This window comes from Balearica regulorum, chromosome 29 (genome assembly GCF_011004875.1).
Source record: "Balearica regulorum gibbericeps isolate bBalReg1 chromosome 29, bBalReg1.pri, whole genome shotgun sequence".
In the NCBI taxonomy this organism is placed as follows: Eukaryota; Metazoa; Chordata; class Aves; order Gruiformes; family Gruidae; genus Balearica; species Balearica regulorum.
Window position 1 is genome coordinate 1,021,434 of NC_046212.1, and position 25,974 is coordinate 1,047,407.

At 64.1% G+C, this 25,974-nt stretch overlaps 3 protein-coding genes and 1 long non-coding RNA gene across 4 annotated transcripts; all 4 read left to right on the forward strand.

Annotated features, from left to right (window-relative positions):
- Positions 1-231: 231 nt before the first annotated feature.
- Positions 232-12,038, forward strand: PA2G4 (proliferation-associated 2G4). Its single transcript, XM_075737623.1, has 13 exons — positions 232-416; positions 3,216-3,344; positions 3,936-4,041; positions 4,270-4,339; positions 5,462-5,554; positions 6,260-6,323; positions 7,758-7,836; positions 8,827-8,905; positions 9,186-9,319; positions 9,833-9,927; positions 10,431-10,558; positions 10,968-11,021; positions 11,252-12,038. The coding sequence occupies exons 1-13, from the start codon at positions 329-331 to the stop codon at positions 11,315-11,317; spliced, it is 1,185 nt and encodes a 394-aa protein (XP_075593738.1). The 5' UTR covers positions 232-328; the 3' UTR covers positions 11,318-12,038.
- A 1,163-nt stretch (positions 12,039-13,201) lies between these two features.
- Positions 13,202-14,185, forward strand: LOC142598643 (uncharacterized). Its single transcript, XR_012832700.1, has 3 exons — positions 13,202-13,355; positions 13,821-13,843; positions 13,975-14,185. It is a non-coding gene; the product is annotated as an uncharacterized LOC142598643 (long non-coding RNA).
- A 284-nt stretch (positions 14,186-14,469) lies between these two features.
- Positions 14,470-16,730, forward strand: ZC3H10 (zinc finger CCCH-type containing 10). The gene is made up of 2 exons (XM_075737704.1): positions 14,470-14,565; positions 15,144-16,730. The coding sequence occupies exon 2, from the start codon at positions 15,178-15,180 to the stop codon at positions 16,360-16,362; it is 1,185 nt and encodes a 394-aa protein (XP_075593819.1). The 5' UTR covers positions 14,470-14,565; positions 15,144-15,177; the 3' UTR covers positions 16,363-16,730.
- Positions 16,731-17,064: 334 nt separating this feature from the next.
- ESYT1 (extended synaptotagmin 1) lies at positions 17,065-25,615 on the forward strand. The gene is given in 32 exon segments (XM_075737670.1): positions 17,065-17,372; positions 18,299-18,340; positions 18,904-19,038; positions 19,109-19,182; positions 19,342-19,414; positions 19,548-19,637; positions 19,745-19,800; positions 19,888-20,011; positions 20,088-20,264; positions 20,525-20,607; positions 20,706-20,754; positions 20,823-20,912; positions 21,039-21,131; positions 21,233-21,304; positions 21,419-21,505; positions 21,703-21,852; positions 21,929-22,060; positions 22,396-22,572; positions 22,756-22,838; positions 22,920-22,968; positions 23,067-23,156; positions 23,235-23,330; positions 23,431-23,502; positions 23,595-23,681; positions 23,787-23,933; positions 24,026-24,052; positions 24,054-24,172; positions 24,360-24,458; positions 24,544-24,675; positions 24,783-24,888; positions 24,981-25,030; positions 25,200-25,615. Coding segments are annotated over 32 exon segments (3,165 nt in total). The 5' UTR covers positions 17,065-17,102; the 3' UTR covers positions 25,234-25,615.
- Positions 25,616-25,974: the final 359 nt, after the last annotated feature.

The following is a 25,974-nucleotide window of genomic DNA, read 5'->3' on the forward strand; positions in this document are numbered from 1 at the left end:
ATTTCCCATCAGCCCCAGCGCGCAACTTCCGCCCAACGCGGTCCCGCCCCCTCTGTCTCTCGCGAGAGCCGCAGCGCCCGCCGGGAGTTGTAGTCCGCGACGCGCGCCGGGTCGGGCCTCGCTGGCGACGCCGCGGGGCTTGCCGGGAGTTGTAGTCCGAGGGGGCGGGGACTCGCCTTCCCAGCGTGCCCCACGCGGAGCCCGCGCTCCTGCCCTGCTCGCGCTCTCTCGCTCGCGCTCCCCGGGGTCTCCTCAGCGCAGCGGCGGCGGCGGCAGCGGCAGCGGCGCGGGGGGCGGCGGCGGCGGCCGGGCGTAGGCGGCTCCGACCATGTCGGGCGAGGAGGAGGCGGCCGAGCTCACCATCGCCGAGGACCTGGTGGTGACCAAGTACAAGATGGGGGGGGACATCGCCAACCGTGAGTGCGGGCCGCGGCCGGGAAGGGGGCGGCGGGGAGGGGGCACCGGGCCGGGGCCGGGTCTGGGCGGGGGTCGAGGACGCCCGGTGAAGCGGAGAGGGGCGGGGGGTGAGGGGGGGGGGGAGCGGCGGGCCTGGGGTGGGCGGTGAGGCCTGGGCCCCCCCCCCAACGGCCGTCTGCACGCGCCGGTGGAGGGGTGGGGGGGAGGCGGTCGCACGTTCCCCCCGGGCGGCGGGGGCTCCCCGGTTACCGCAGGCCCCGGCCCCGCACGGCGACCGCTGCCGGCACGTGGCCTCCGCGCCCCACGTGCACCGGCGGCGGCAGCGGAGGGGGGGGGGGGGCAGGGCCTGCCGTTCCCCCCCTGCTCCGGCCGCCCTCCCTCCCGCGGGGGGAGCCGGGAGCGGGGCCCGGCCAGGCGGGGCCGGCCCGGCGCAGCCGCTGCCCACATCCTGCCCCGGGGCTGCCCCGCTCCGCTCTTTTGTTCGGGGCTTTAATCCGCCTTCCCCCCCCCCGCTCCCCGCCGCTCCCCGCGGGGCAGCCGCAGCCCCGGCGTCCGGGAGCCGAGCCCCGCGGTGGGCGGCGGGGACGGGAGCGGGGCGAGCCCCGGGCCGGGAGGAGGGAGCGCCGAGCTCGGCCCTGGCAGCGCCTTTCTTCGGCGGGGAGCCCCGGCCTGCCCGGGGGCTGCTGCTGCCCGGTACGGGCTTGGGACACGCGTCGTTCCCCCCTAAAACTCGCCCTTCTCCCCCCGTGTTATTTCCTTCTTGCTGTTATTTGGTTTTAAACGCTTATTTTTGCTGTATCATTAGCGGGGGTTCGCTGCCCCTTGAGAAGGGTGACAGCTGTTTAAAGAGCTAACTGGACCGGTTCTGTGAGGTCTTCCCAGCGTCACGAACAGCCTCGGTAGTGGCGTGTCCCACACTAATTGTTGCTGACTTCGACGTTTCTCTTTAAGTCATCGCTCCTGACGGTAACCTGGGATGCGAGACGTGGGGCTGAGAGCCGCAACGATGTGGGTTCCCCTTTGGGAAGGGAGGTCGCCGCTTTGGCTGCTCTGTCTGCCGGGCAAACTGGATTTAACGGCATGCCCAGAGTTTGGCTGCGTGGAGGGGCAGCCTCCCTTCCCAGGGGGGAAAGGCGGCTCCGTCACAGCGTTTCATCTCCCTTATGGGTGATGTGAGCGTGTTTGGGAAGAGCAAACAACAGAACCGTGGCAAAAAGTTTGAAACGCCTTGGATTCTTGTCAGAGCGAGGTGCCTTTAATGATCTAAAGTGCTTTTAATTCCCTAAACAAAGCGCTGAAGGCCAGAGTGCAATTAGTAGGTGTTTCTTGGTCAGTGCTATCACGCCGTCTGCTTCTTGGTTTTGTTCGAATGCTCTGATGAGCAGGGCACTCTGTTTATCTGTGTTTGTTCTAATGTTTCCTACTCTCGCCTCTCTGCCCGGCCATCCGCTGAATGTCTCTTTATCAGAGTTTTATCTGTACTTAAAAATATTCCCAATTCGGCATTGTTTGTGGTGCACGGAAAGGTGACTGAAGGGATTTGAAATTTAACTTGTCACGCAGGTGAAAAGCTTCAGGTTTGTACTCGGTGTCAAAGAAATTACGAAAACCTGCCTGCTCGTAAACATCCCCTTCAGCGCTTCCGAAATATTTATTGCTGTCGTACCTAGAACACGCGCCATCGGTTACAGAAACTCCCCCCAACAGAGGCGCTTCACAAAACAGTCTCCTGTAAAAATAACATGCTCGCAGAATGAGGAGAAATTGTGAAGGTACATTTTACCCCGGGATTCACAAACTTTTCAGAGTAAGCTTTACGACTCCCTCTAAAGCGTTCCAGCTGCAGAGAGGAGGAAGTGGGGGAAATAGTAGCTCGGGGGGTCCACCAGTGACAGCTGGAGCATCTCAGCCTGCGGACTGGTGGGGAGGCTGTTGAGATGTGGCTCCTCCAGCAGCCCCTGGATTACCACCCAGACGCGTTTGTGAACGTCACTCTGCAGCGTTCCAACCAAAACTGTCGCTTTTACGCTCCTTTCCCCCCCTCATCCTATAAAGCATGAGGCGTGCTGTCACCTGCGGCGGAACCAAAGTGCTGCTGGGACTCGCAGGCACTACAGTATGCCCAAAAGTAGGTGCAGGCAGCAAAACTTCCTCTAACCTGCCGCGTGGAGCAAAGCGTCTGGAGTTCCTTGTGTCAGGCAGCGCGCTGGCAGCTGCTGGCACTGCCAGGCTGGAGCAGGAACACGCGGGTTACCTTTAAAACACGTTTCTGCAGAGTAAGGGACTAACGTAACTGGCTCTGCTGCGCCGCTGCCAGCTCTTGTGCCCGGCAAAGCCTTTCAACTGCTCCATACCTCCTGGTCCCGCACGTCCGCAACAGCGGCCCCTGCTCCTTTGATGTGCTGCGCATCCCGTCTCCCAAGTAATTTCCAAACCTGTTTCTGTAGCTCTGACTTCTCCAGAAAGAATGTGGGAGAGCGGAGTTTCTGCTTGGCTGCGTTGTTTGACAGACCTCGGTCGGCGCGGGCAGGTGTCTGAGGCCGCAGTGCTTCGCCTGCGCAAACCCCAACGTGCTTCTGCTCCCCGTGAAAACATTCTCGAAAATAAAACAAAAATTAAAGTGGGATTTCTGCCTGACCACGGTCCTTTTGGTGAAGAGCCGAGTCCAGAGTCTTGTTCTCTCTTAGAAAACAAACAGATCTTTCTGCCGCAGAGCCGTGTGGTGAGCGCGGGTGTTAGATTTAAGGCTGTTTATCGTTAATGTGCTTCAACAGCTCCGTGCCTGTGTTTGAATTAAGGGGTCCTGCGTGCAGTGGTTGAAGCGGCGAACTCCGGAGCATCGGTCCTCTGCCTGTGCGAGAAGGGAGACGCCATGATCATGGAAGAGACGGGCAAGATTTTCAAGAAGGAAAAAGAAATGAAAAAAGGTGAGACCTGCTCCAAAGATGTTTTTATCAATGTGGCAATGGTTTTTGGCCTCGTCGGGTGGCAAGAGCACAGAAAGCGCTACTCTGTGCTAATTAGTGTAAGAAATAGTTGGCTGTTCCCAGAAAGCCAAATTTAAGCCAAATTAAATGCCTGCCCTGCTGGTAAGCGCCACTGATGAGCCTCAGCATCCCGTTTCAATGCACCCAGTCATCCATGTCGTTGTCCAAATAATTCTCGTTTCAATGTCCTCCCTTCAGGAGGACCCGCGGTACGGTTGGTGCTGGTCTGTAGTTGCCGTGGAAATTCTGTGACACTCGGATGTGTCACCCAGAGCTCCCCGATTCCATGCTGGAGACTTGAGGTCCCTTTTTTGCCGGTGGCTCTCGCCACCTTGGATGTATTTCTTTGATGGTTGCCTGGGCAGGAGGAGACCTGGTGCGGGAGCAGACCTGCCCCTACGTGATGGGGTGTTTTATAGCACTGCAACACCCGAAATCCTGAGTGGTGATCCATGCTGGCGGGGCTGCCTGTGCCAGGTGTGAGGCAGCAAGATTCCCTGGAATATTTATTTTGTTTTTCCCCCTTTATAGGCATTGCCTTCCCAACGAGTATATCAGTAAATAACTGCGTCTGTCACTTCTCTCCCCTGAAGAGTGACCAAGACTACATCCTCAAAGACGGAGACTTGGTTAAAATGTAAGTGCCCTGGTTATACTACTTGTGAGTTTACTGTTGGCGTCTGGGCTTTGCTTTCTAGTCCTGCTCGGTGTGTTAAATACTTCCTTGGCGTGGCTAATTAAAGAATCTAATAGCTCGTCAAGTGAAGCGCGTGAAACATTCTTGAGTCTTCTGATGCTTCTAGAAGTCACGCAAGTTTCCTGAGCCCTGACGCCCCACCCGTAATTAACTTTCTTTGTGTTGCAGTGACTTGGGAGTCCATGTCGATGGCTTCATAGCGAATGTAGCACACAGTTTTGTCATAGACGCCTCAAAGGTGGGTTTGTAATGGAGCGGTGTCTCTTGCTGCTGCTGCTTTACGTGCAGTCTGTAGGAGAGATTTAAAAAGCTGATGTTGGGGCGTCTCTGGTCCCAAAGGCAGCAGGAGTGCGGAGCCTCGGAGAGGCGTCCGCCTTGTTTGGCAAAAGCGCCACAGGTCTGGTGTCACAGCAGCGACGGGGTGAAAACCGTCCCTGTCCTAAAAATTATTCAGCCCTCTGGAAAACGAGGGCTGACACGCTGTTTCAACACGTACAGTTTTGCAAGGTTACAAATAATTTGAGACGGACCACGTGCAAGCGGCGCCGCAGCGAGTTATTTGCGTGTAGAATGTGTGGGGCTGTGGGGCGGACTGGGCAGACTGGTTTTGCTGCCCCCTCTACTGGTCGAGGCACAGGGAACCGAGCACCACGCTGCCGGGAGTCACTGCCTTCCCCTTTGCAAGCCCGAGCTCAGGGGTGACCCCAAAACCAGTCCCCTGGTTGCTTTTCCTTGCCTGCGTGTGCCAGCGTGAATTGTTCTCACCTGGGGCTGATTGCAGCGTACGGTCCCGACGCGCGTTGGCAAGGACACAGCTGTGGCACGCGTGGTTCGGTCGGGCGTTTTGGCAGTGACACTAAGCCGCGCTCGTGCGGTGGGAATTAGCGTCGTGTATGTAAAGGTGTCGCGTAACAAATTTTTAGCTGTAGTTTTGGGAGGAGAGTGGCGGTGCGGGTCTTGGGAATGGTTTTGTGTCTGAACAACTTGATGGGGAGAAGCCAAAAAAAGTCTTTTGAAGTGTACGGAAATCTTTCCAGTCCGCGTTTCTGGCTACAGGAGAGCCTTGTTCTGTTTTCAGTCCTTGACAGTGATGTGCTTGTGCCGGGGTGTCTCTGCTGAAACTCGTGCACGCGCCAAGTTGGTTGTGGCTGATGCTCATCTGCTCTTTTAATGGAGGGAGGCACTAACGATCGAGCTGCGGAGCCAGAAGCCCTTCCCCCTCTGAGCTAGATTTCCCCATTCACTCAGGGGAGAGGGTCTCCAGTTAGATGGAGAATCTCCATCTCTAGGCACTTGGAACAGCCCTGGCTAATAAGAAGGAATGTACCTTAAAAAGCCTTTTATTTTTCTGTTCTTGCAGGAAAACCCTGTGTCAGGCCGTAAAGCTGATGTCATCAAGGCAGCTCATCTCTGCGCCGAAGCCGCGCTGCGCTTGGTAAAGCCTGGAAACCAGGTGAGTGACTGGTACAGGGGAAAAGCACGTGTGGGCACGGGGCGAGGAGCTGCCTGTGCCGCGCGTCGTGCCTAGAAATAAAAGCGAGTGACCTCGCCTGGGAAGAACGGCCCAGCGACGCGGGGAATCTGGAAGCAGCTGTCTGCAGACAGCTGAGCCGCTGCCGGGGCGGGTGGCAGCGACTCTTCCCGGCGGCACCCGAGCTCTCGCTTGTGCGACGGTGGCTTCGTGGTGCTCCCGCTCGCTGGTCCTTTCCTCACCGAAGACAGCTGGGCATGCACGGCAGCTCCGCTGAACGGTGCTCCCTTCAGTCTCCTGCTCGCACCTCTCCCTTGCCTGCTGCTCGGGCACCTCGGCAGTCGTAGGGGATCTCCTTTGTTGCTGTATTATTATTCCAAATGTACTCGTGTTGCTATTAGTTCCTGGCATAATCCCCTAAGGAGGGATGGCTTGGGAGAATTCACTGGGTCCAGTGCGGGAGGCCAAGCTGACCTCACATTACGTGTCATTTTTGTTGATACTGGATTAAAAATGGAAGCCTGACACCGGTTCACCTTTTTTTGGAGGTGTTAGAGCACCAGTCAGTTAGAAAGCCTGCCTGTTTTATCACAGAACTCTGTTGAGTTACAAAAAACCCAATGCAACTGTCATGCTTGTGGCTTGAATTTTGTATCCTTAATGTGTTTTCATGTGTTCTTCATCCAGAACACACAAGTGACAGATGCGTGGAACAAAATAGCCCACTCGTTTCACTGCACGCCGATTGAAGGTAAGGACCGGGGAGCAGCTGATCGGGGGTAGTGATGGGTTAGCTACACGCTTAAGTCCTGAGCCGCCCTTTTCAAATTCTGGGAAACATTTAATGACAACGAGTCCTGGACACGCCATCTTTAAATGCTGCAGCCTTTGCTTAAAAAAAAAAAAAAAAAAATCCCTTCAACACTCTAGATTCTTCTTCCTTCCTCTGTTTTTTTGACTTTTAAAGACGCATCAATCTAGGAACAATAGACGTGGGTTTCCACGGCCGGTGGGTAGTGTCCTTGCTCGTGGACTTCCTGCCAACCTTGGGCAAATCGTTTGGCCCTTTGCTTTCACACTTGACCACTCATAGCTAAAACCCCTTTAGCAAATACACAACAGCTTGTTTGTAACGCGAGAGCCGCTGCAAAAAGAAGCCCATAGATTTGCAGGGTATGTAATTTCCTCCCAGCTCTGAACTGATTCACGTTCTCATCGCAGCGTTGATAACGGGCGAGTGGGAAGGCGCTGGGACAGATTCTGGTAGAAATGAGACCGCTGGCTTCTTGTCTGAAAGGTGGCGAGAGAGCTTAGCCTGACGTTTGGCACGCACAGATGCTTTTCTCCTAGTCGGTGACATCACTGTCAAATGGTTCTTTCAGCCACAATTAAATTGGTCTGTTATTAGTTAAATTTCCTGAAATACCGTGAAGCTGGCTTGTTCTCTTCGCTCGCCTCAGCCCAGTCTTGGAACATCGGTTCCCTGTTCCTCGTGTGGGATGGCTTTGTGGGTCTCCTCAATGCTTTGCTCCTTTCTCTCTGGAAAAAAAAACCCAAACCATGGCATCAGCTGCAGTGAGGAGGCGGCCGCTCGCACTGTCGAGGGAGTTTAAGCAGCCACTGTTTTGGAAACAGTCAAGTGCCGTAATTATCGAGGCACTGGCAGCAGCATAAGGCCCCAGTTGATGAAAACAAACGGAGCTGTTGGCGGCTGGGGTTGCGCTTTCCCTTCCCGCCAGCACAGCCGTCCTTCCTGAAGGGAGACATGCGATTGTCCCTGCTGGCTGGGGGCTCGGCGAGTGGAACAGGCACGGCCGCGAGCGCCTCTTCCTGGACTCTGATTTGAACCCTAGGACAGGAGGGAAAGTGAATCAAACCTCCCCAAAATACCCTTTGAGTGCTGTGCAGCCTAAGTACTGGGGAAGGGATGGAAAGTTTGCATTGACTGGACATTGAGCATCTTTAAAACCACTCGAGGGTGTGTCACATGTGCCTTGTGCGTCCACCTCGTTACAGCCCGCTGGTGTGCACATGCTTAATTGAGAAGCGGTGGTACGGGGAGCTCTGTGGCTGTGCTAATGCATTTGACGGTCCTCGACTGACAGCCCTGGAGTGTTAATGATGCGAGTCACCGTGTCGCTGATTTGCAGCTCAGAGGTGTTAATGGATTCTCTTCTTGCGGCAGGGATGCTGTCACACCAGCTGAAACAGCACGTGATCGATGGAGAGAAAACAATCATCCAGAACCCTACAGACCAGCAAAAGTGAGCATCGCCTCCGGGGTCGCTGCTTCCAGCAGCATTTGGGAGGGCTGGGACTAGGTGAGCCTGTTTCTCGCTGTGGTGTCACGTGGGGGATGCAGCAGGTATGTTTGATTTCACTGGGGCGCAGGCTGCTCCTCGTACGGCCTCTTCCGTGAAGTCTGACCCGGTAGGGGAGATTTGTAGCTTGTTCGCCCCGTATCTTCTCGTCCGTTCAGTGTGACCCCGGAGTGTGGCTCTGTGTTTGGGGGTGTGTTCTGAGAAGGAAAGGCTGGAAGTGAAATCCCTGACGTGAGGCTCCTCGCTGGCACCTGCGAGTGCTCTTGGTTTCTGTCCAGTTTCTCGAAGGAGGCTGCTGGAGGCTGCCAGCAGAATAACCAACTGCTGGTAGCTGTAGCTGTGGATGGTAGCTCACCAGGAGCTGTGCCAAGACCTATCGCTTGTCTCCTAGAAGCTGCCAGGAGCCCACTGGATGGTGATCGCTGTCAATAGCCTCTCAGGATGGTTTTGAACTAGCGAGCTTGGAAATGGCGTTGCGTTCTGTTCCAGCATCTCCAATCCCTCGAGGTTGGGTCTCACGCTGAGTATTTAGAGCTCGGTGGCTTTAGATCCGGGACTTGGCCTGTAAGTTCTCAGGCGCAGGGTTGTACCGGGAGCCCTTGGCCTGCCTAGGGCACGAGCACGAGTTCAGAGAGCTGGTGCTGAGCGTCTGAGGCCTCCCACCCTGTGCTGGGGATGGAGCTACTTGTTGTAGGCAGGAGGAGCGCTGGCTCCTCGTCATTTTTTCTCTGCTGCCTGGCATCTTCAGCTTCTGCGTCTTCTGTGCCAGCTTTTGTTCTGCTGGTCAGGGATCGCTCGCTGTAGCGCTGCTTTGGGCTTGTCGAGCTGCCCTGGCTAAGCCCAGCGTGGGCTCGTTCGAGGTCCTGCGGCTGCGTCAGAGCTTTTGTCTCTCTATTTACCATTCTTTGACTCCCTGAAATTTTTTTCATCCAGGAAGGACCACGAAAAAGCAGAATTTGAGGTCCACGAAGTTTACGCTGTTGATGTTCTCGTCAGCAGTGGGGAAGGAAAGGTGAGTCTGGTGCTGCTTGCCCCGCTGTCAGTCTGTGTTTCGGGACAGTCGTTATCAACCGGTGCCAACAGCCATATCCTTGTGGGTGCCAGTTCCAGCCATGGAATACTTGTTGCCTGGGTGTCGCTGCGTCTTTTTGGGTGGAGCTTTTTGCACCTTTACGGTGTCAGAGTGCGGACGGTGCTTGTCCTGTGTAAAGGTCCCAGCGTGCGCGGGCAGCTCTGGCTGAGGAAGCGCTGTGCTGCTTTTTCTGGTCTCTCAGCGCTGTTTGCATTTTCAGGCGAAGGATGCTGGACAGAGAACTACAATTTATAAAAGAGACCCCTCCAAACAGTACGGCTTGAAGATGAAAACCTCCCGTGCCTTTTTCAGTGAGGTGGAGAGGCGCTTTGATACTATGCCATTTACTCTCAGGTATTTGCTCGTATTCGTGGCTGGGTGCTTTGCGTGAGTGTACAGACCCCGCTGACAGCAAAACCCGCTTGCTTTCCCATCCTGTCAGAGGTGGCGGTGACCTTCGCTGCTTTACGTTGGGGTTTGCTGTGTTTGAGCCAAGGAGTGGGTGTTGGAAGGATGTTACAGGCTTAAGCAGGAATCCCACTCAGAGCCTGAGGGCTTGAGAATCTCCCGTGGGATGCCGGGAATGGCGTTTAAAATAAAACAGCGGGTTTCAAACTAAGGAAACAATGTTCACTTCACGGGCTCTTTCCATCCTTAAATCCACTTGCCTTTTCCACTCTCTGGAGGTAGTGATTCACCCAGCAGTTGCCTGCCCTGGCAGTCTGCTTTGTCACCACACCACGATGCTGCCAGGGCGGTGAATAAAGTCTCCGGCCTGACCCTGGGGGCAGTTCTGAAACCCGTGGCGGTGGAATCCAGCTTCTAGGAAAGGTCCTGAGCTCAGGTGTGGCTCTGTCTGCTCCGCAGGGCATTTGAGGATGAGAAGAAGGCCAGGATGGGGGTGGTGGAATGCGCCAAACACGAGCTGCTCCAGCCCTTCAATGTCCTCTACGAGAAGGAAGGTGAGCGGTGGGAGGACCAGGAGCCGGGGGGTGGACGGGCGCTCGGCAAACTGCCGGTCGCTTCTGGAGTCTGGTGAGCCCAGTGCTGACCGTTGCCGTATAAATGCCAGAGATGCGCTTCAAGGGCCCTGGGATTTATCCGCCAGGAAGCTTGCTACTACTCGTTGGCTTCTGGATCTTGTTTTGGAGTCGTTCCAGTTGATGAGATTAAATTTTTTTTTTTTTTTTTGTGGAGCAATTTCCTGGGCAGGAGGAGGGATGGAGGGCCGAGGCTTTCTGGTTTGCTTACCGAGCAGGCTTGGCAGGGCGGTGCTGAAGGAATCGTTTGGCCCTGGCTGGGATGGGTTTGAGGAGTTCCTGCGAGATGTTTTTTTTTTTTTTAGCAGCGACAGTGTGGAAATGGCCCAGGAATCAAAACATCTGTTGGAAAACATCTGCCTAGGTCCTGGTGGGTGGGATGCACCGGGGGCTGTGGTGTTGTAACGCCTGTTTCTGTCTTGCAGGAGAGTTTGTTGCACAGTTCAAATTCACAGTGCTTTTAATGCCCAATGGCCCGATGAGGATAACCAGTGGCCCCTTCGAACCGGAACTCTACAAGTCAGAGTTTGAGGTGCAAGATGGAGAACTGAAGGTTTGTTTAAAAAGAATAATAATAATAAATAGATGTAGGACATCACATGGGTTGCCCTGTGTTCGCATCCCTTGGGGAGAAGGTGGGAAATAAAATCCAGGAGAGGCTGAGGCGTGAGCTCAAAGAGGAAAAGTTGTGCTTGAGACCAGGTTGGGCCCCGTTTCCTGCGTCACGCACGGTTCTAGTGACTCGATATCGACACCCAGCCCTGTTCGGTGCCTGCCCAATACCCGCAGCTGGCCCAAGGCTGCGGCATCCCCTGTCTGTCCCTGTGCCCCTTGGGACTTGCCACCATCCCTTTGGTGGCTGGCGGCGCTCGTTCGGCTTTAAAGGCGTTTCCCTTTATCTGCTGTCAAAAAAGAAAAAAAAGTCTGCTTACTAGCTTCTTATGTTTCCTTCCTGTCTCCAGGCCCTTCTACAAAGTTCCGCAAGCCGGAAGACCCAGAAAAAGAAGAAAAAGAAGGTAAATTGGCCACGTTTTGTGGGGATTTGTGGTGCATTGTCTCTGGCGATCAGCAGCGCCCAGACATTACCCACGTGGCTGCATTTCGGGCTCGCCTCCCAGCCTGCCTTTAAGAACACCCCGGTGTTGCCCCGGGCCTTGTGGAAGGGGCCCCCCCGTACCCGCTGCCAGTGTTGTGGCCCCTGGGCAAGCCCCCCGCCCTGACCGATGCCGTGGCTTTGTTTCCACAGGCCTCCAAGAACGCAGAGAACGCCACCACGGGAGAGACGGCGGAAGAGAATGAGGCTGGCGACTGAGCAGCTCCTGCTCCCTCTGCGTAGCACCCAATTCACACACACCCCCTTTTTTTTTCCCCCCTAAAAAAAACCCCAAACAAAAACCAGAAGTAAAATAATAATCTAGCACTGTTTGTCTCTTATGACCAAACAACAAACAGTCTGGGCTTCCCGCTGACTACAACCAGCTCCTATTGACTTTGCCAATGAGGGAGGATTCTCTCAGCCACGTCAGACTACTTAAAAAAGAAAGCGGAAAAAATAAAATCAGGAGTAAAAGCTAGTCTATATCCACTCTTTCTACCCTTTTATACTACCCCTACTTGTCAAAGGTGAACAACGAAGCCGATCCCAGTGAGAGGGAGTGTAGAGAGCTGCCTGCTTTCCTCTTGTCCCTTTTTTTTTTTTAATTTCTCCCTTTTACAGATTTTCTTGGACAAAAAAACCAAACAAAACAAAACCGAACAAACAGCTGATTACACCCGAGAAAAAGTGCCCTGTGTTTAGTGATACGGTATGCCGGGATGGTGATCTGCCGTGCCGTTCCAGCTCCTCCCGGCCGTGGAGGCATTCCTCTCCATTACCTTGGGGCAGAGGATTTCTCACGTTTAGCCTCTAGATTGTACACTTATAATTGGGAAAAATATCAAATTTTATGTCCCCTGTGAAACTGTAGACTGTTCTGTCTACTGTGTTCTGTTTCTGCCTTGATTTACCTATAAACACTCTATTTTTTAATACACTGCTGTGGCGAGCTCATTTTTAAAAAAGGAAAAAAATTGACTGTCCGACTTGCTCGGCAGCAGCTGATGGAGGGGCAGGAGGCAGCGAGCTGCCCGGCAGCACTTTTTATTTCCTGGGGGGGGGGGATGTGGGTGGGTGTTATTCTTCCCTGGGGCTGGTCTCTGCGGCCGTGTTCCACTTTTTGGGGTGCGTTGGGGTCTCGTCTCCACACCGGTGCTTTGCCGACGGGTGAGGGAAATGCTGCAGGAGTTGTCGGACTCTGGCTGGTATCAGTCTTTTAAAAGAAAAAAAAAAAGTGACTGAATTACTGTAGTTGAATGTGAGGGGTTTTTTTCTCTGCTGATACGTGCTGACTGACTCTCGGTTATTTGCCTGTTGTAGCTGAATTTGGGAAAAAGTCGCCTTTAAAAATGCTCCTGGGCACTGTGTTTCCTCACCAAGATCTGGGTTTTCCACCCCAAGTATTACCAAAGTCAATAAAAGAGAATAAACCGTGCGCTTCCCCCCCTGAATTTTCCCATCTCTTTGCTCCTGTTTTGAACTCCTCCTGCTGTGGTGGGGCCCTGGGGCAGGTGAGGAGCTGGGGGTCGGTGTCTGCCCTGGGCCTGGTCTTAACCGTGACCTTGACCTCCTTCCCAGGAGCAACCTTTTAGCGGTTTTTAAAAGCAATATTCAGCCCTCTCTGGAAGAAGGGCTGAGCTAGGCTTTCTCTTAGTCCACAACAGAGATTTATAAACCACTGAGACTTGCTGGGGGGGTTTATCTAATTTTCTCTTTTTTACCTGAAAACTGAAATACTGTACCTCGATACCAGAAATGAAAATCCAGTTAGATTTTGACAAGCAGAAACTCCCCAGAACAACTTTTTCTTCCCCCCCCCGCCCCCAATAAAGGTGGCTCGTGATCTCTCTCTCTCTGGCCGGGGACCGGCTGCTCCTTGGGGCGGGTGGGGGGGGGGGGGCGGCGGGGACCCCCCGGCTCGTCCCACCGGGCCCGGGGCTGCGCAAAATGGCGGCGGGCGGGCGGACTGCAACTCCCGTGGTGCACCGCGGCGGGGACTTCACCTCCCGTCATGCCGCGGGGGAGGGTGTCGAGGACTACACCTCCCGTCATGCCCCGCGCCGCAGGAGGGGGCGGGGCCATGGCGCTACCCTATAAATAGGCCCCGGCGGGCAGAGGAGGCCTCTCTCGGCCGCTGCTGCCGCCATCTTGCGGGCCGCCACCGGCCGCCCCCATCCGTCTCCATCCGCCGCCAGCGCCGCCGCCCGCCCGCCGGGACTGAGCGCGGCGTCTCCGCACAGCCATGAGGGCCAAGGTGAGCGGCGAGGGTGACGCCGGGGGTGGCCGATGGCGCCTCATCTCCACCTCATCGTTCATCGCGGGGGGGGGGGCGGGCAGCAACGGCCGGGCTCGGCCGGGAGGGCGCGCTGTGGCCTGGGGAGCCCCGGGGGGGTCCTGGGGGGGGGGGGGGGGGGTGTCTCGGTTGCACCGGACGTGGAGCGGGACCGGGGGGTCGGTGTGTGTGGGGCTGGGGGGCAGGCGAGGGGGTCGGGGTCGAGCGGTGAGGGGTCGGTGCACCGGGGGGCAAGGGGAGGGGGACCGGAGCCGGGGTCTGTGGACGCGGGGCGGCTGTTGGGGGGTCTGTGCTGGGAGCGGCGGAGCGGGGTTCCCTATCGCGGGGGGTCTCTTGGGGACTGGGCTCCGGAGGGCGGGGGGGAAGCCCAGCGTCCCCGTACCGGCACTAACGCAGCCCCTCTCCTCTCTTCTCCCCCCCCCGCAGTGGCGCAAGAAGCGAATGCGCAGGTACGTGGGGCTCCCCCGGGGCTGCCGCCCGCCGGTCCTGCCCCGCCGGGGAGCTGGGGGGGGTCCCGGCAGCCGCTCCGTGCCGCTGCGCGGGGCCGGTCCCGGGGCCTGAGCGCCGCTCTCTCCCCTAGGCTGAAGCGCAAGAGGAGGAAGATGAGGCAGAGGTCCAAGTAGGCCCCGCCGCGGAGCTGAGCCAGGGCCGGGGCGCGGGGCCGCCGCCGGGGAGACAGCCCGGTGCCCCGGAAAGGGCCTGGTGCAGCGGGAGGGGGAACCCGCTGCGCCGGGTCGGATCTGTGCTCTGTGGTGGCTGTTGTGCCGCGAATAAAGTTGGTGTTGTCGGGACACGGTGTGTTTCCTCCGGGAGCGGCGGGTACCGCGGGCTGGGACCGGGGCAGGGTCCTCCGGTACCGGGAAGGGGGGGCGGGCGGGCACCGGGGGGGTGCAGGGGCCGGCTGGCGTGGGATCCCCACCCCGCGGGGTCGGTACCGAGGGTCCCCGGCACGGAGGAAGGAGTTCGCGGAGAGCGTCAAGACGGCGGCGCATTCGTATGACGTCACGGTGACGAAAAAACCGCTCAAGCCCGGCACGCCGGGAGGAAAAGCGCGGTTCCTTCCGGGTCGCCCCGGAAGCACCATAGAGCACTTCCTGCCCGGCGCAGAGCGGCGGCAGGAAGGGGCCGCTCATTGTTGGCGCTGGAGGACCCGCGAGGAGGCCGCGAACGGGTGAGTGCGGGACCGGGCGGGACGGGCCGCGCCGGGGACGGGACAGGCCGCGCCGGGGACGGGACAGGCCCCGCTCCGCTGCCCCGGGGCCCCCGCGGCGGCCGCTCCCTGCCCCAGGCCGAGCCGCCGCCAGGCCCCGTAGCCCGGCCTGCCCCGGGCCTGCGGGGCGGTTGCTATGGAGACCCGGCGGGGGGGGGGGGGGGGGCGGCGCCCCCTCCGCCCTCCCGGTGCGGCCCGGCGGGGCTGTCACGGGGCGGAGGTCCCTCGGGCCGGGGCCCGGCGGCGCCCGGGTCTCTGTAGCCGGCCCAGGCCGCTCCCGGTAACGCCGCCGGTACCGGCGGCCCCGGGGAGCGGCTGTGAGGAGCTGCGCGGTGCGCTCCCCCCACCCCCCGCCTCGGGGGGCCGCGGTCGTGCTGGCACCGGGCAGGGGCACCCGGGGCTGTGTGGGGCCGTCGGGCCGTGCTGCCCCTCGGCCGGCTCCCTGACGGCCCCGGTGCCGGTGTCCCGGGCCAGGTGTTTCCCCCCGGGTGCCGGGGTGCTGCTCCCGGTGCCCTCCCTCACCCCCCTCCCTCCCGCAGTGCCCGGAGCCCCGCGGCAGCGGTGGCGACGAAAATGCCCGACCGTGACAGCTACAACAACGGCAGCAACGGCGATGAGGTGGGCACCAACGCCAACGACATCTGCCGCGATTTCCTGCGCAACGTCTGCAAGCGAGGTAAGCGCTGCCGCTTCCGTCACCCCGACATCAGCGAGGTCACCAACCTGGGCGTGCGCAAGAACGAGTTCATCTTCTGCCACGACTTCCAAAACAAGGAGTGCGTCCGTCTCAACTGCCGCTTCATCCACGGCACCAAGGAGGACGAGGACTGCTACAAGAAGACGGGGGAGCTGCCCCCGCGCCTGCGGCAGAAGGTGGCCGCCGGGTTGGGCCTCTCGCCCGCCGACCTGCCCAACAGCAAGGAGGAGGTGCCCATCTGCAGGGACTTCTTGAAGGGCGACTGCCAGCGGGGAGCCAAGTGCAAGTTCCAGCACCTGCAGCGGGACTACGAGTACGAGGCGCGGGGCATGGCCGCCCGCGAGCAGGGCATCGTCCCCGCCGTCCGCCGCTACGACCCCTACGACGCCATCTACGACCCCGACCGCTACGACGACCACGACCCCGTGCTGAAGCGGCGGCGGGTGGACGGGCTGCACTTCGAGACCTACGAGTACAGCTTCACCAGCCCGCGGACGGTGGAGTACCGGCTGCTGGAGGAGGAGAACATCATGCTGCGCAAGCGCGTGGAGGATCTCAAGAAGCAGGTGAACAACCTGCTGGCCACCAACGAGGTGCTGCTGGAGCAGAACGCCCAGTTCCGCAACCAGGCCAAGGTGATGACGCTGAGCTCCACCGCCACCGCCACCGAGCAGACTCTGGCCCCCACCGTGGGCACCGTCACCAACTACAACCACAGCATCGCGCAGACGCACACCACGCTCAGCAGCCAGGCGCTCCAGCCCCGGCCCGTTTCCCAACAGGATTTGGTAGCTCCCGCCGGAGCCCAGGCGGCTCCCCCCGCCAACGCCGCTCCCCCCATGAACCCCGAAATCACCCCGCTTTCGGCCGCCTTGGCCCAGACCATCGCGCAGGGCATGGCCCCCCCCGTCTCCATGGCGCCGGTGGCCGTCTCGGTGGCGCCGGTGGCCGTCTCCATGGCCCAGCCGCTGGGCGGGATCACCATGAGCCACGCCACCACCCCCATGGTGACGTACCCCATCGCCTCGCAGAGCATGAGGATAACGGCCATGCCGCACTGACCCCCCCCGCTGCCCGCAGCCGGACAGGCCGCGGCCCCCGGGCCGACCTGAGCCCCTGGGGGAAGTGGGAGGAGGAGGAGGAGGAGGAAGAGCAGCCCCTGCCCAGCCCACGGACACTGGTGGGGGCTCGGGGCTGGTGGTGCAGGACGGGGGGGTGGTAACTCCCCTTCCCCCCCCCCCAGGGCTTCGCGCCTCGGGCCAGCACCCGGCGGGAGGAGTCGGTAAAACCTCCCGGGAGTGGGGGGCTGCACCCCGCGGAGCCACGTCTATGGACACGGGCCCCCCCCTCCCCGTGCCGGGTCTGTGTCCCGGTGGGGGGGGGCGGCACCGGGGCCGCGGCTCCCCTGGGCCCTGTAACGTTTTCAACTATTAAAGCAGAAACTCAACGGCGATCGCTCTCCCGCCCCCTCCCCCCCCCCGGGGCCGGGGCGGGGGGGGGGGGGGAGGTTGTGGGGGGGCGGGCAGGGAGCGGCCGGTGGCTCCGGGGAACGGGACCCGCGGGGGGGGGGGGGGGGGGGGGACACACGGACACGCCGCTGTCGGGGCCCGGCGGCAGGTGGACACGTGACCCCCATCCATAGCCCCGCCCACAATCTTCCACCACGCCCCTTTCCTTCGACTCCGCCCAATGATGCGCAGAGGGGCGGGGCGGGCCGGGCAGCCAGCCAATGGCGGGCGGGGCGCGGGGCGGGGCCTGGAGGCACCGGGACGGCAGCGGCGGCGGCGGCGGCGGCGGCGGGATGGAGCGGCGGGGTGCGGGGCTGGCGGCGCTGGGTGCGCTGGGCCGGCGGCTGCTCTGGGCGCTCCCTGCCTACGCCGCGGGGCTGCTGGGGCTGGGCGCGGGAGCGCTGGTGCTGGCGTTGGCGCTTTACGCCGGTTGGAGGCGGCGGCGGCGCGCCCGGGAGCGCGGGTTGCGGTTGGCCGCCCGCCTGCAGCGAGACGAAGAGGCCGCCGTGCGCGCTGCCGCTGCCGCCGGGCTGGGCGCGGCCCGCGGGGAGCTGCCGGCATGGGTAAGCGGGTGTCCGCCCTGCCGCGCCGTTATCACCGGCGGCGGGCACCGGGACCGGCTCGGGGTCCCCGGCGACCGGGCCGCCCCCCCCCCCACCCACCCACCCCCCGTCCGTGTCCGGCTCCCGGCAGGGGCATCCCCGGCTGCCGCACTGCGGGACCCCCGGACCGGCCTGACCCCCGGGACTGCGCTCACCACCTCCCCGCACCCCGCTTGGGCTTCCCCCGCGCCGGGCGGGACCCCCGGGGTGCCCCGTCAGCCGCACCGCTTCCCCCCGCCCCCCCGGGCCCCGCTGCCCCGGCCCCCCCTGCTCCCGCCGCACCGAGTCCCGCTTGAGCTTCCCGCCGGGCGGGACCCCCGGGGCCGGGCTCAGCACCGCCGGCTGCACCGCACCCCCCCGCCCCGCCCGGGTCCCCCCGTAACCGCCAAACGCTGCATCGCTGCCCCCGAGTGGGGTCCCCCTGCTCGACCCCCCCCGCAATGGGGTGACCCCCCTCCCGGGTACCCCCCGGGGCCTTCCGGCAACGCGGGGGCCGGGCCGTGACTCACCGAGCCCGGGGGGGGCCGTTTCCTGCCCGGCCGCGGGCGGGGGGGGCCGGGACACCCCTCCCGTGGTGCCAGGGGGGCCGGCACCGCCCTTCTCGGGACCCCCCGGGAACGGCCTCAACGGGGCCGCAGCTGCCGCCAGATGTTGGTCACAGCTGGGGGGGGGGTGGGTGACATTCTCCCCCGGCCCCGGGTGCGGCCGAGCCGGCCCCTGCGGGAGGTTGGGGAAACTGAGGCACGGCGCTGGGTGGGGCCCTGCTGTCCTGCGGGAGCAAAACCTGCGGCCGGGGCTTCCCTCTCCCCCCCCCCCCCCCCGCATCCGGCCACAACTTCCCCCCCCCCATCCCGGAGTCACGACAGCCCCGGCCCGTCTGCCCGCAGGTGAGCTTCCCGGATGTGGAGAGGGCAGAATGGCTGAACAAGGTGAGGTGTCCGTCTGTCCGTCCATCCCGGGCCTGCGTCACCTGGCCCTGCATCCCGTGCTCCATCCTTCCATCCATCCCATGCTCCATCCCTCCATCCATCCCTGCATCCCACACTCCATCCTTCCATCCATCCCTGCATCCCGTGCTCCATCCTTCCATCCATCCCTGCATCCTTCCCTGCATCCCGTGCTCCATCCCTCCATCCATCCCTGCATCCTTCCCTGCATCCCGTGCTCCATCCCTCCATCCATCCCTGCATCCTTCCCTGCATCCCGTGCTCCATCCATCCCTCCATCCATCCCTGCATCCTTCCCTGCATCCCGTGCTCCATCCCTCCATCCATCCCTGCATCCTTCCCTGCATCCCGTGCTCCATCCATCCCTCCATCCATCCCTGCATCCTTCCCTGCATCCCGTGCTCCATCCCTCCATCCATCCCTGCATCCCACACTCCATCCTTCCATCCTTCCATCCCTCCCTGCATCCTTCCCTCCTTCCGTCCCTCCCTGCATCCCCCCCTCCCCGTGCCCGTCCCTCCGTCCATCCGTCCCGCCGCCGGCAGGTCCTGGCGCAGGCCTGGCCCTTCTTCGGGCAGTACATGGAGAAGCTGCTGGTGGAGAACGTCGCCCCGTCCATCCGGGCCTCCAACAGCCACCTCCAGACCTTCACCTTCACCAAGGTGGACATGGGCGAGAAGGTAGGGCTCCCCCCCGCGCCCCCCATCGCCCCCTGTCATCCCCCTGCTCACCGCTCCCCCCCCCCCCCAGCCTCTCCGTGTCCTGGGGGTCAGGGCTCACCCCGGCGCCCACAAGAAGCAGATCCTGCTGGACCTCAACATCAGGTGAGTGGCCGGAGCCACTCGTGTGGCGAAGGTGCCAGGTCTCAGACCCCCGTCCCCCGGCGGGTCTCCCTCTGCACAGCAGCTGCCGGAGCTCCCCCTCGCTGGGGGGGGGGTGTTGTGGTGGAGCCTCCCCCCCATCCCTACATCCCGTCCCCGCAGCTACGTGGGTGACGTCCAGATCGACGTGGAGGTGAAGAAGTTCTTCTGCAAGGCGGGGGTGAAAGGCATGCAGGTGAGGGGGGTCCCCGCCCCGGCTGGCGGGTTTGGGGGGGCAGGAGGGCTGGGGTCAGGGGCATGGGGAGCTGGTGGGGTGGAGGGCCATGGCCATGGGGGGGTCACATCTCAGTGCTGCCCCCCCGGCCCAGCTCCACGGGATGCTGCGGATCATCCTGGAGCCCCTCCTCGGCGACGTGCCCATCGTGGGGGCCCTCACCATGTTCTTCATCCGGCGCCCGGTGAGTGTCGTCCCCCCCAAGGGACCGGCAGCCCCGGCCCCCCCCAAGCAGGATGTGTCTGGGGTTCGGCCCCCCCCGTCTGACCCCATTCCCCCCCCCCCCCCCAGACCTTGGACATCAACTGGACAGGGATGACCAACCTGCTGGACATCCCGGGGCTCAGGTGAGCCCCAGCCCGGTTGCGGGGTCTGCTCGGCCCCCCCAGAACCGTCCATGTGTCCCCCCCCCCATGACCGTGCCCCCTCCCCAGCTCCGTGTCGGACACGATGATCATGGACGCCATCTCCTCCTACCTCGTCCTGCCCAACCGCCTCCTGGTCCCGCTGGTGCCCAACCTGCACGAGGCCGCCCAGCTCCGCTGCCCCCTGCCCCGGGTAAGGGCTGGCCGGGGGGGTCCTGGGGGGCACCCTGCACTGGGCCCCCCCCGCCCCGTCTGACGCTGCTCCGCAGGGCGTGGTGCGGGTGCACCTCCGGGGCGCCCGGGACCTGCGGTCGAAGGACCGGTTCATGGGGGGGCTGGTGGAGGGCAAGTCGGACCCCTACGCCGTGCTGCGCGTCGGCACCCAGGTCGTCACCAGCCGCGTCATTGACAACAACCTCAACCCCACCTGGGACGAGGTCTATGAGGTGAGACACCCCCCCGCTCCTCGGGTACCCCTGGACCTGTCCCATCGCCCCCCCCAGACCAGCTGCAGGGACCCCGTGTCCCTGGACCAGCTGGGGGGGGGGGGCACAGGGCCCCCCCCGGTGTCCCCAGCCAGGCCATGGGTGCAAGAGCACCCCAACCCAGCCGGGCTGGACACGGGGACCCCCGTGACGTCCCCAGCCTGGCCGTGCTGAGCAGGGGGACCCCCTGTGCCCCCCCCCCCAATCACTCCGTCCCCCAGTTCATCGTGCACGAGGTGCCGGGGCAGGAGATGGAGGTGGAGCTGTTCGACAAGGACCCCGACCAGGACGATCTCCTGGGCAGGTGGGGGGGGGCCGGACCCCCGGGGCTGGCAGCTGCAGGGGGGGCCATGTCCCGGCCCCCCCCGGCCCCGCAGCTCAGGGCTTCTCCCCCCGCCCCAGGATGAAGCTGGATTTTGGGGAGGTGCTGAAGGCCCGGGTGCTCGAGGAGGTGGGTGCCGGGGCTGGGGGGGACCGGGGGGGCTGGGGGGGGCCGTGCTGACCCCTCTGCCCCCACAGTGGTTCCCGCTGCAGGAGGGGGGCCGGGGGCGGCTCCACATGCGCCTGGAGTGGCTCTCGCTCATGTCCGACGCCTCCAAACTGGACCAGGTGAGCGGGGCTCAGCCCAGAGATGTTTGCTGGGTCTCAGCCATACGGGGGGGGCCGGGGGGGGCCTGTCTGCCCTGGCTGACTCACACACACACACCCCCCCCCGTTGCCCGGTGCATCCTCCAGATTTTGGAGAGGAACAGGACGATCGTGGCCAAACCCGATCCCCCGTCAGCCGCCATCCTGGTCGTGTACCTGGACCGGGCTGAGGAGCTGCCTGTGAGTGGGGGTCCGGGGGGGGGGGCCCAGGGCTGCCCATTCCCTGCCCTGTGCGGTCACAGATGTCTGGGCCCCCCCCCCGACCCCCCGTTTCTGCGCAGCTGAAGAAGCCGGGCAAGGAGCCCAACCCCATGGTGCAGATCTCGGTGCAGGATGTCACACGGGAAAGCAAGGTGGGCCGGGGGGGGCCGGGGGGGGGCCCAGCCGTGCCGGTGCGGCCCCGCGGAGTCGGGGTTGGGGTGCAGGGGCCCGGCCGGCCGGCGGGGGTCTAACCCTGCTCCCCCCAGGTGGTCTATAACACGTCTGCTCCCGTCTGGGAAGACGCTTTCCGCTTCTTCCTGCACGACCCCGTGAACCAGGACGTGGACATCCAGGCAAGACACCCCCCCCGGATGTCGTACCCCCCCTGACCCCCCCAGTCCCCCCCCACATCCCCCCCAATCCCTGTCCCCGTTCCCCCCTGTGTTCCCCCCAAATCCTCCAAGCCCCAATTCCCCCCATATCCCTCCCAAATCCCCCAGTGCCCCGTTGCCCCCCCCTGATCCCCCTGACCCCCCCCCGTGCCCCCCAGGTGAAGGACGACCCCCGTCAGAGCAGCCTGGGGTCCCTCTCGCTGCCCCTCGCCCGCCTGCTCGAGGCCCCGGAGCTGACGCTGGACCAGCCCTTCCAGCTCCAGCGCTCAGGACCCGGCAGCCGCCTCTACATGAAGCTGGTCCTGCGGGTGAGGGGGGGTTTGGGGGGGTTGGAGGGGGGGGTCCTTACCGCTGCCCCCCTGTCGCTGACCCTCAGCCCCGCAGGTGCTCTTCCTCGATGCCCCCGAGAGCAGCGGCCCCCCACCCACCCCCCCGGGGCAGCTGGACCCCCCGGCCAGCACCGATGGCACCCAGCGGCCCACCCACGCCAGCCCCGACCCCCAGTTTGGCACCGAGGTGGGGGGGGGGCAGGGGGCATCACCAGGGAGATTGGAGGGCCCGGGGGGGGCAGGATGGGGCTCAGGGGTGAGGGGAACAGTGCGGGGAGCTGGGGGGGCTGGAGGGGAGCTGGGAGTGATATGGGATGGGTGGGGGGTCCTGGGGGGCAGCATGGGGGGTCCTGGGGGGCAGGATGGTGCTGGGGGGGCAGGATGGGGCTCAGGGGCTGGGGGGGTCCTGGGGACAGGATGGGGGGTCCTGGGTGGGAGGGGGGGTCAGTGCCGGGGAGCGCTTGGGGCCAGACGTGCCCGGCAGCCCCCGTGCCAGCGCCCGACGCGTCCCCGTGCCCCCAGCGCGTCCTGCGGATCCACCTCCTGGAGGCCGAGAACCTGGTCGCCAAAGACAACTTCTTCAAGGGGGTGGTGCGGGGCCGCTCCGACCCCTACGCCAAGGTGCGGGTGGCCGGGAGGGTCTTCCGCAGCCGCGTGGTCAAGGAGGACCTCAACCCCCGCTGGAACGAGGTCTACGAGGTACCGGGGGGTCCCCGCGCCCCCTCTGCCCCCCCCCCAGCCATCGGCACTGTGGGCACGGATGTGCTGTGTCGGGGGGCTCCCGTCCCGCCGTCACCCCAAGAGGGGAAACTGAGGCACGGGGAGCTGGGAGGGGGCCCGGGTGTCCGGGGATGTCCCCAGGGGTGACGCCTCCCTGCCCAGGTGGTCGTGGACAACGTCCCGGGGCAGGACGTGGAGTTCGACCTCTTCGACAAGGACATCGACAAGGACGACTTCCTGGGCCGGTGGGTGCTGGGGGGGGCGCGGGGGGGCTGTAGGGGGCTCCCCCCCCCCCCAGCCTTCACCAACCACCCCCCCACCCCCAGGTGCAAGGTGCCGCTGAGGCGGGTGCTGAGCAGCCGCATCGTGGATGAGGTAGGAGGGGGTGAGGGGGGGGCTGCACCGGGGGGGGGGGCTGCACCGCGGGGGGGGGCTGCACCGGGGGGTCTCACCCGCCCTCCCTGTCCCGCCAGTGGCTGCCCCTGGAGGAGGTGAAGTCGGGGCGGCTGCACGTGCGGTTGGAGAGCCTGGCCCCCAGCCCCAGCGCCGCCCTCCTGGAGCAGGTAACGGCCCCCGGCCCCGTGCGCCCCCACGCCGCGGTGGGACCCCCCCCGGCCCACCCGCTGCCCCCCCCCTCCCAGGTCCTGCACACCAACAGCCTCCTGCAGCCCGCCCGGGGCGAGGAGCTCTCGGCCGCTCTCCTCTCCGTCTTCGTGGACCGAGCTGCTGACCTCCCGGTGAGTGTGTGCCCCGGGCCCCCCCATCTGTCCCCATTGCCCCCCCCATCCGTGTGTCCCCCCCCATCGTCCACACCGTCCCCATCCCGCTGTCCCCCAGCTCCGGAAGGGCTCCAAGCCACCGGCCGCCTTCGCCAGCCTGGCCGTGCGTGACGTCTCCGTCAAGACCAAGGTAAGATGGGGGGGGGGGGGGGGGGGGGGGGCCGGGGGGGGGGGCCCAAGGGTGGGGGGGCGGCGGCTTTCACCCACTCTCCTGCCCCCCAGACCTGCGCCCCGACGGCCGAGCCCACCTGGGATGAAGGCTTCTCCTTCCTCATCAAGCGGCCCCACGTGGAGTCACTGGAGCTGCAGGTCTCTGCCCCACTCCTGGGTCCCGTCCCCATGGCGGGGGGGTCCCATCCCCGTGGCGGGGGGGGGGTCCCCCACCCCGGGGTGCTGAGCCGCCTGTTCCTGCAGGTGAAGGAGGAGGGGGGGCAGCCCCTGGGCGCCCTCAGCCTGCCCCTGCCCCAGCTCCTGGCCTCCGAGGGGCTGGCGCTGGACGGCTGGTTCCCGCTGGCCGGGGGGGGCCCCGGCAGCCAGGTCCTGCTGCGGGTGCAGCTGGGGGTGAGTGACGGGATGGGGGGGTCGGGGGGGTGTCGGGAGGGATGTCGGGACCCCCCTCTCACCCCCCCCCCCCCCCCCCGTTCGTCCCCCAGGTCCTGGTGTCGCAGCAGGCGGAGGTGGGGGCCAGCAGCGTGTCCCCGGCCGGGGGGGGGGGACGCTGCCCCCCAGCCCATGGAGGCACCGGGGGAGGAGGAGTGCGGGGCCGGGGGGCTGCGCCAGCGCCTGCTGCCGGCTGACAGGTAGGGCTGGGGGGGGGCAGGGAGCCCCCCACCCGGGAGCATCCAGCCCCCAACCCCGTGTCCGCTCTGGTTGTGACCCCCCAGCCAGGGTGGGGGGTCCGGGTGTGAGCCCCCCCGGGGAGCCCAGGGCCGAGCCCCCCCACACCAGGGGTCTTGGGGGGGGACGCTGACCCTCTGCCCCCCGCAGCCCCCCCGAGGCGGCGGAGGGTCCCCTGGGCCGGCTGCAGCTCACGCTCTGGTACCACGCGGACGAGCACAAGCTGGTGGCCATCATCCACGCCTGCAGGTGAGGGGTCCCGGCGGGGGCTCGGGTGGGGGGGCTCGGGGCTGGGACCCCCCCGCTGAGCCGTGTGGTGTTCCCCCCCCCCCAGGAAGCTGAGGCCGGTGTCGAAGGAGCTGCCGGACCCCTACGTGTCCCTGGTGCTGCTGCCCGACCGCAGCCGCGGCACCAAGAGGAAGACGAGCGTGCAGAAGAAGACCCTGAACCCCGACTTCAACGAGAGGTGTGGGGGGGGGGGGGGACACGGGCCGGGGGGGGGGCACCTGCCCGGTGCCACCCAGCGCTGCCCAGTACGGCCCAGTATGGCCCAGTACAGCCCAGTCTCCCCAGGTTCGAGTGGGACATGTCCCTCGAGGAAGCCTCGCGGCGCAAGCTGGAAGCTCACGTCAAATCCACCCTGTCCTTCATGTCCCGGGAGAAGGAGGCGCTGGGGAAGGTAGGGGGGGTCCGGGGGGGCCCGGGGGGGGCAGGGGGCCCGGCGAGCCCCTCTGAGCCCCTCTGGGCCTTGGGGTGTGTGTGTCCCCCCAGCTCCATCTGGACCTGGCGCAGGTGGATCTGTCCCAGGGGGGCACCCACTGGTGAGTGAGTTCGGGCTGGGGGTCCTGGGGGGGGGACGGGGAGAGCTTGGAGGGGGGGCGGCTGTCCCGGGGGTGGGAGGTCTGTGGGGGGGGGGTCCCGGTGGGTCTCCTGGGGTGAGGGCCCCCCCGTGCCCCCCACCTCTCTCCCCCCACCTCTCTCCCCCCACAGGTATGATCTGCGGGACGAGCGGAGCAGCCCCTAGAGCCGCCCCCCCCCCGGCTCCCCCCCATTCCTGCCGTGCCTGGGGCAGTGGGAAGGGGGGGGGGGGCCAGGTCCCCCGGCTGCTCCTGCTGCCCCCCCCCCCCCCCCCCGCCTCGCCACTGACCAAAGATGCGCCGGGGGGGGCCGGGCTGGGCCCCCCCAGACTGTTACGCACCTCGTGCCTTTCGCCCACCGAGGAGCCTCCCGGCGTGGGGGGGGCACGGCCCAGGCTTGTGCCCCCGGCCCCCCCCCGGGAAGACGCTTTCATTAGAGCTGCCGCCGCCGTGATGCCACCGCCGTGATGCCACCGCCGTGACGCCGCCGTGCCGACGACCCCCCCCCCCCCCCCCCGCTGCCTTCGTGGGGCTGCGTCCCCGTGTCCCCCCCCCCCGGCTAATAAAGGCGGGAGGAGACGTTGGCAGATCCGTGTGGGCCTGGGGGTCCCGGGGGAGCCGTGGGCTCTGCGGTGTGTCCCCCCCCCCGTGTGACGTAGACCCACGGCCTTGCCCACGGGGGGCTCGTGAGGGGCGCTCCCCACCGGGGTGTCCCTTTGGGGGGGGGGTGTTCCCCCACGGTGGAGTCCCGGGTGGGATGGCACCCACGGGGTGTCCCCGCGGGGGGGTCCCGGGTGGGATGGCACCCACGGGGTGTGGTCCTTGGGGTGCCCATGGGTGGGATGTCCGGTGTGTGTGTCCCCCCCCCCAGGTGTCTCACTGGGGTGTTTTCCGTGGGGTGTCGTCAC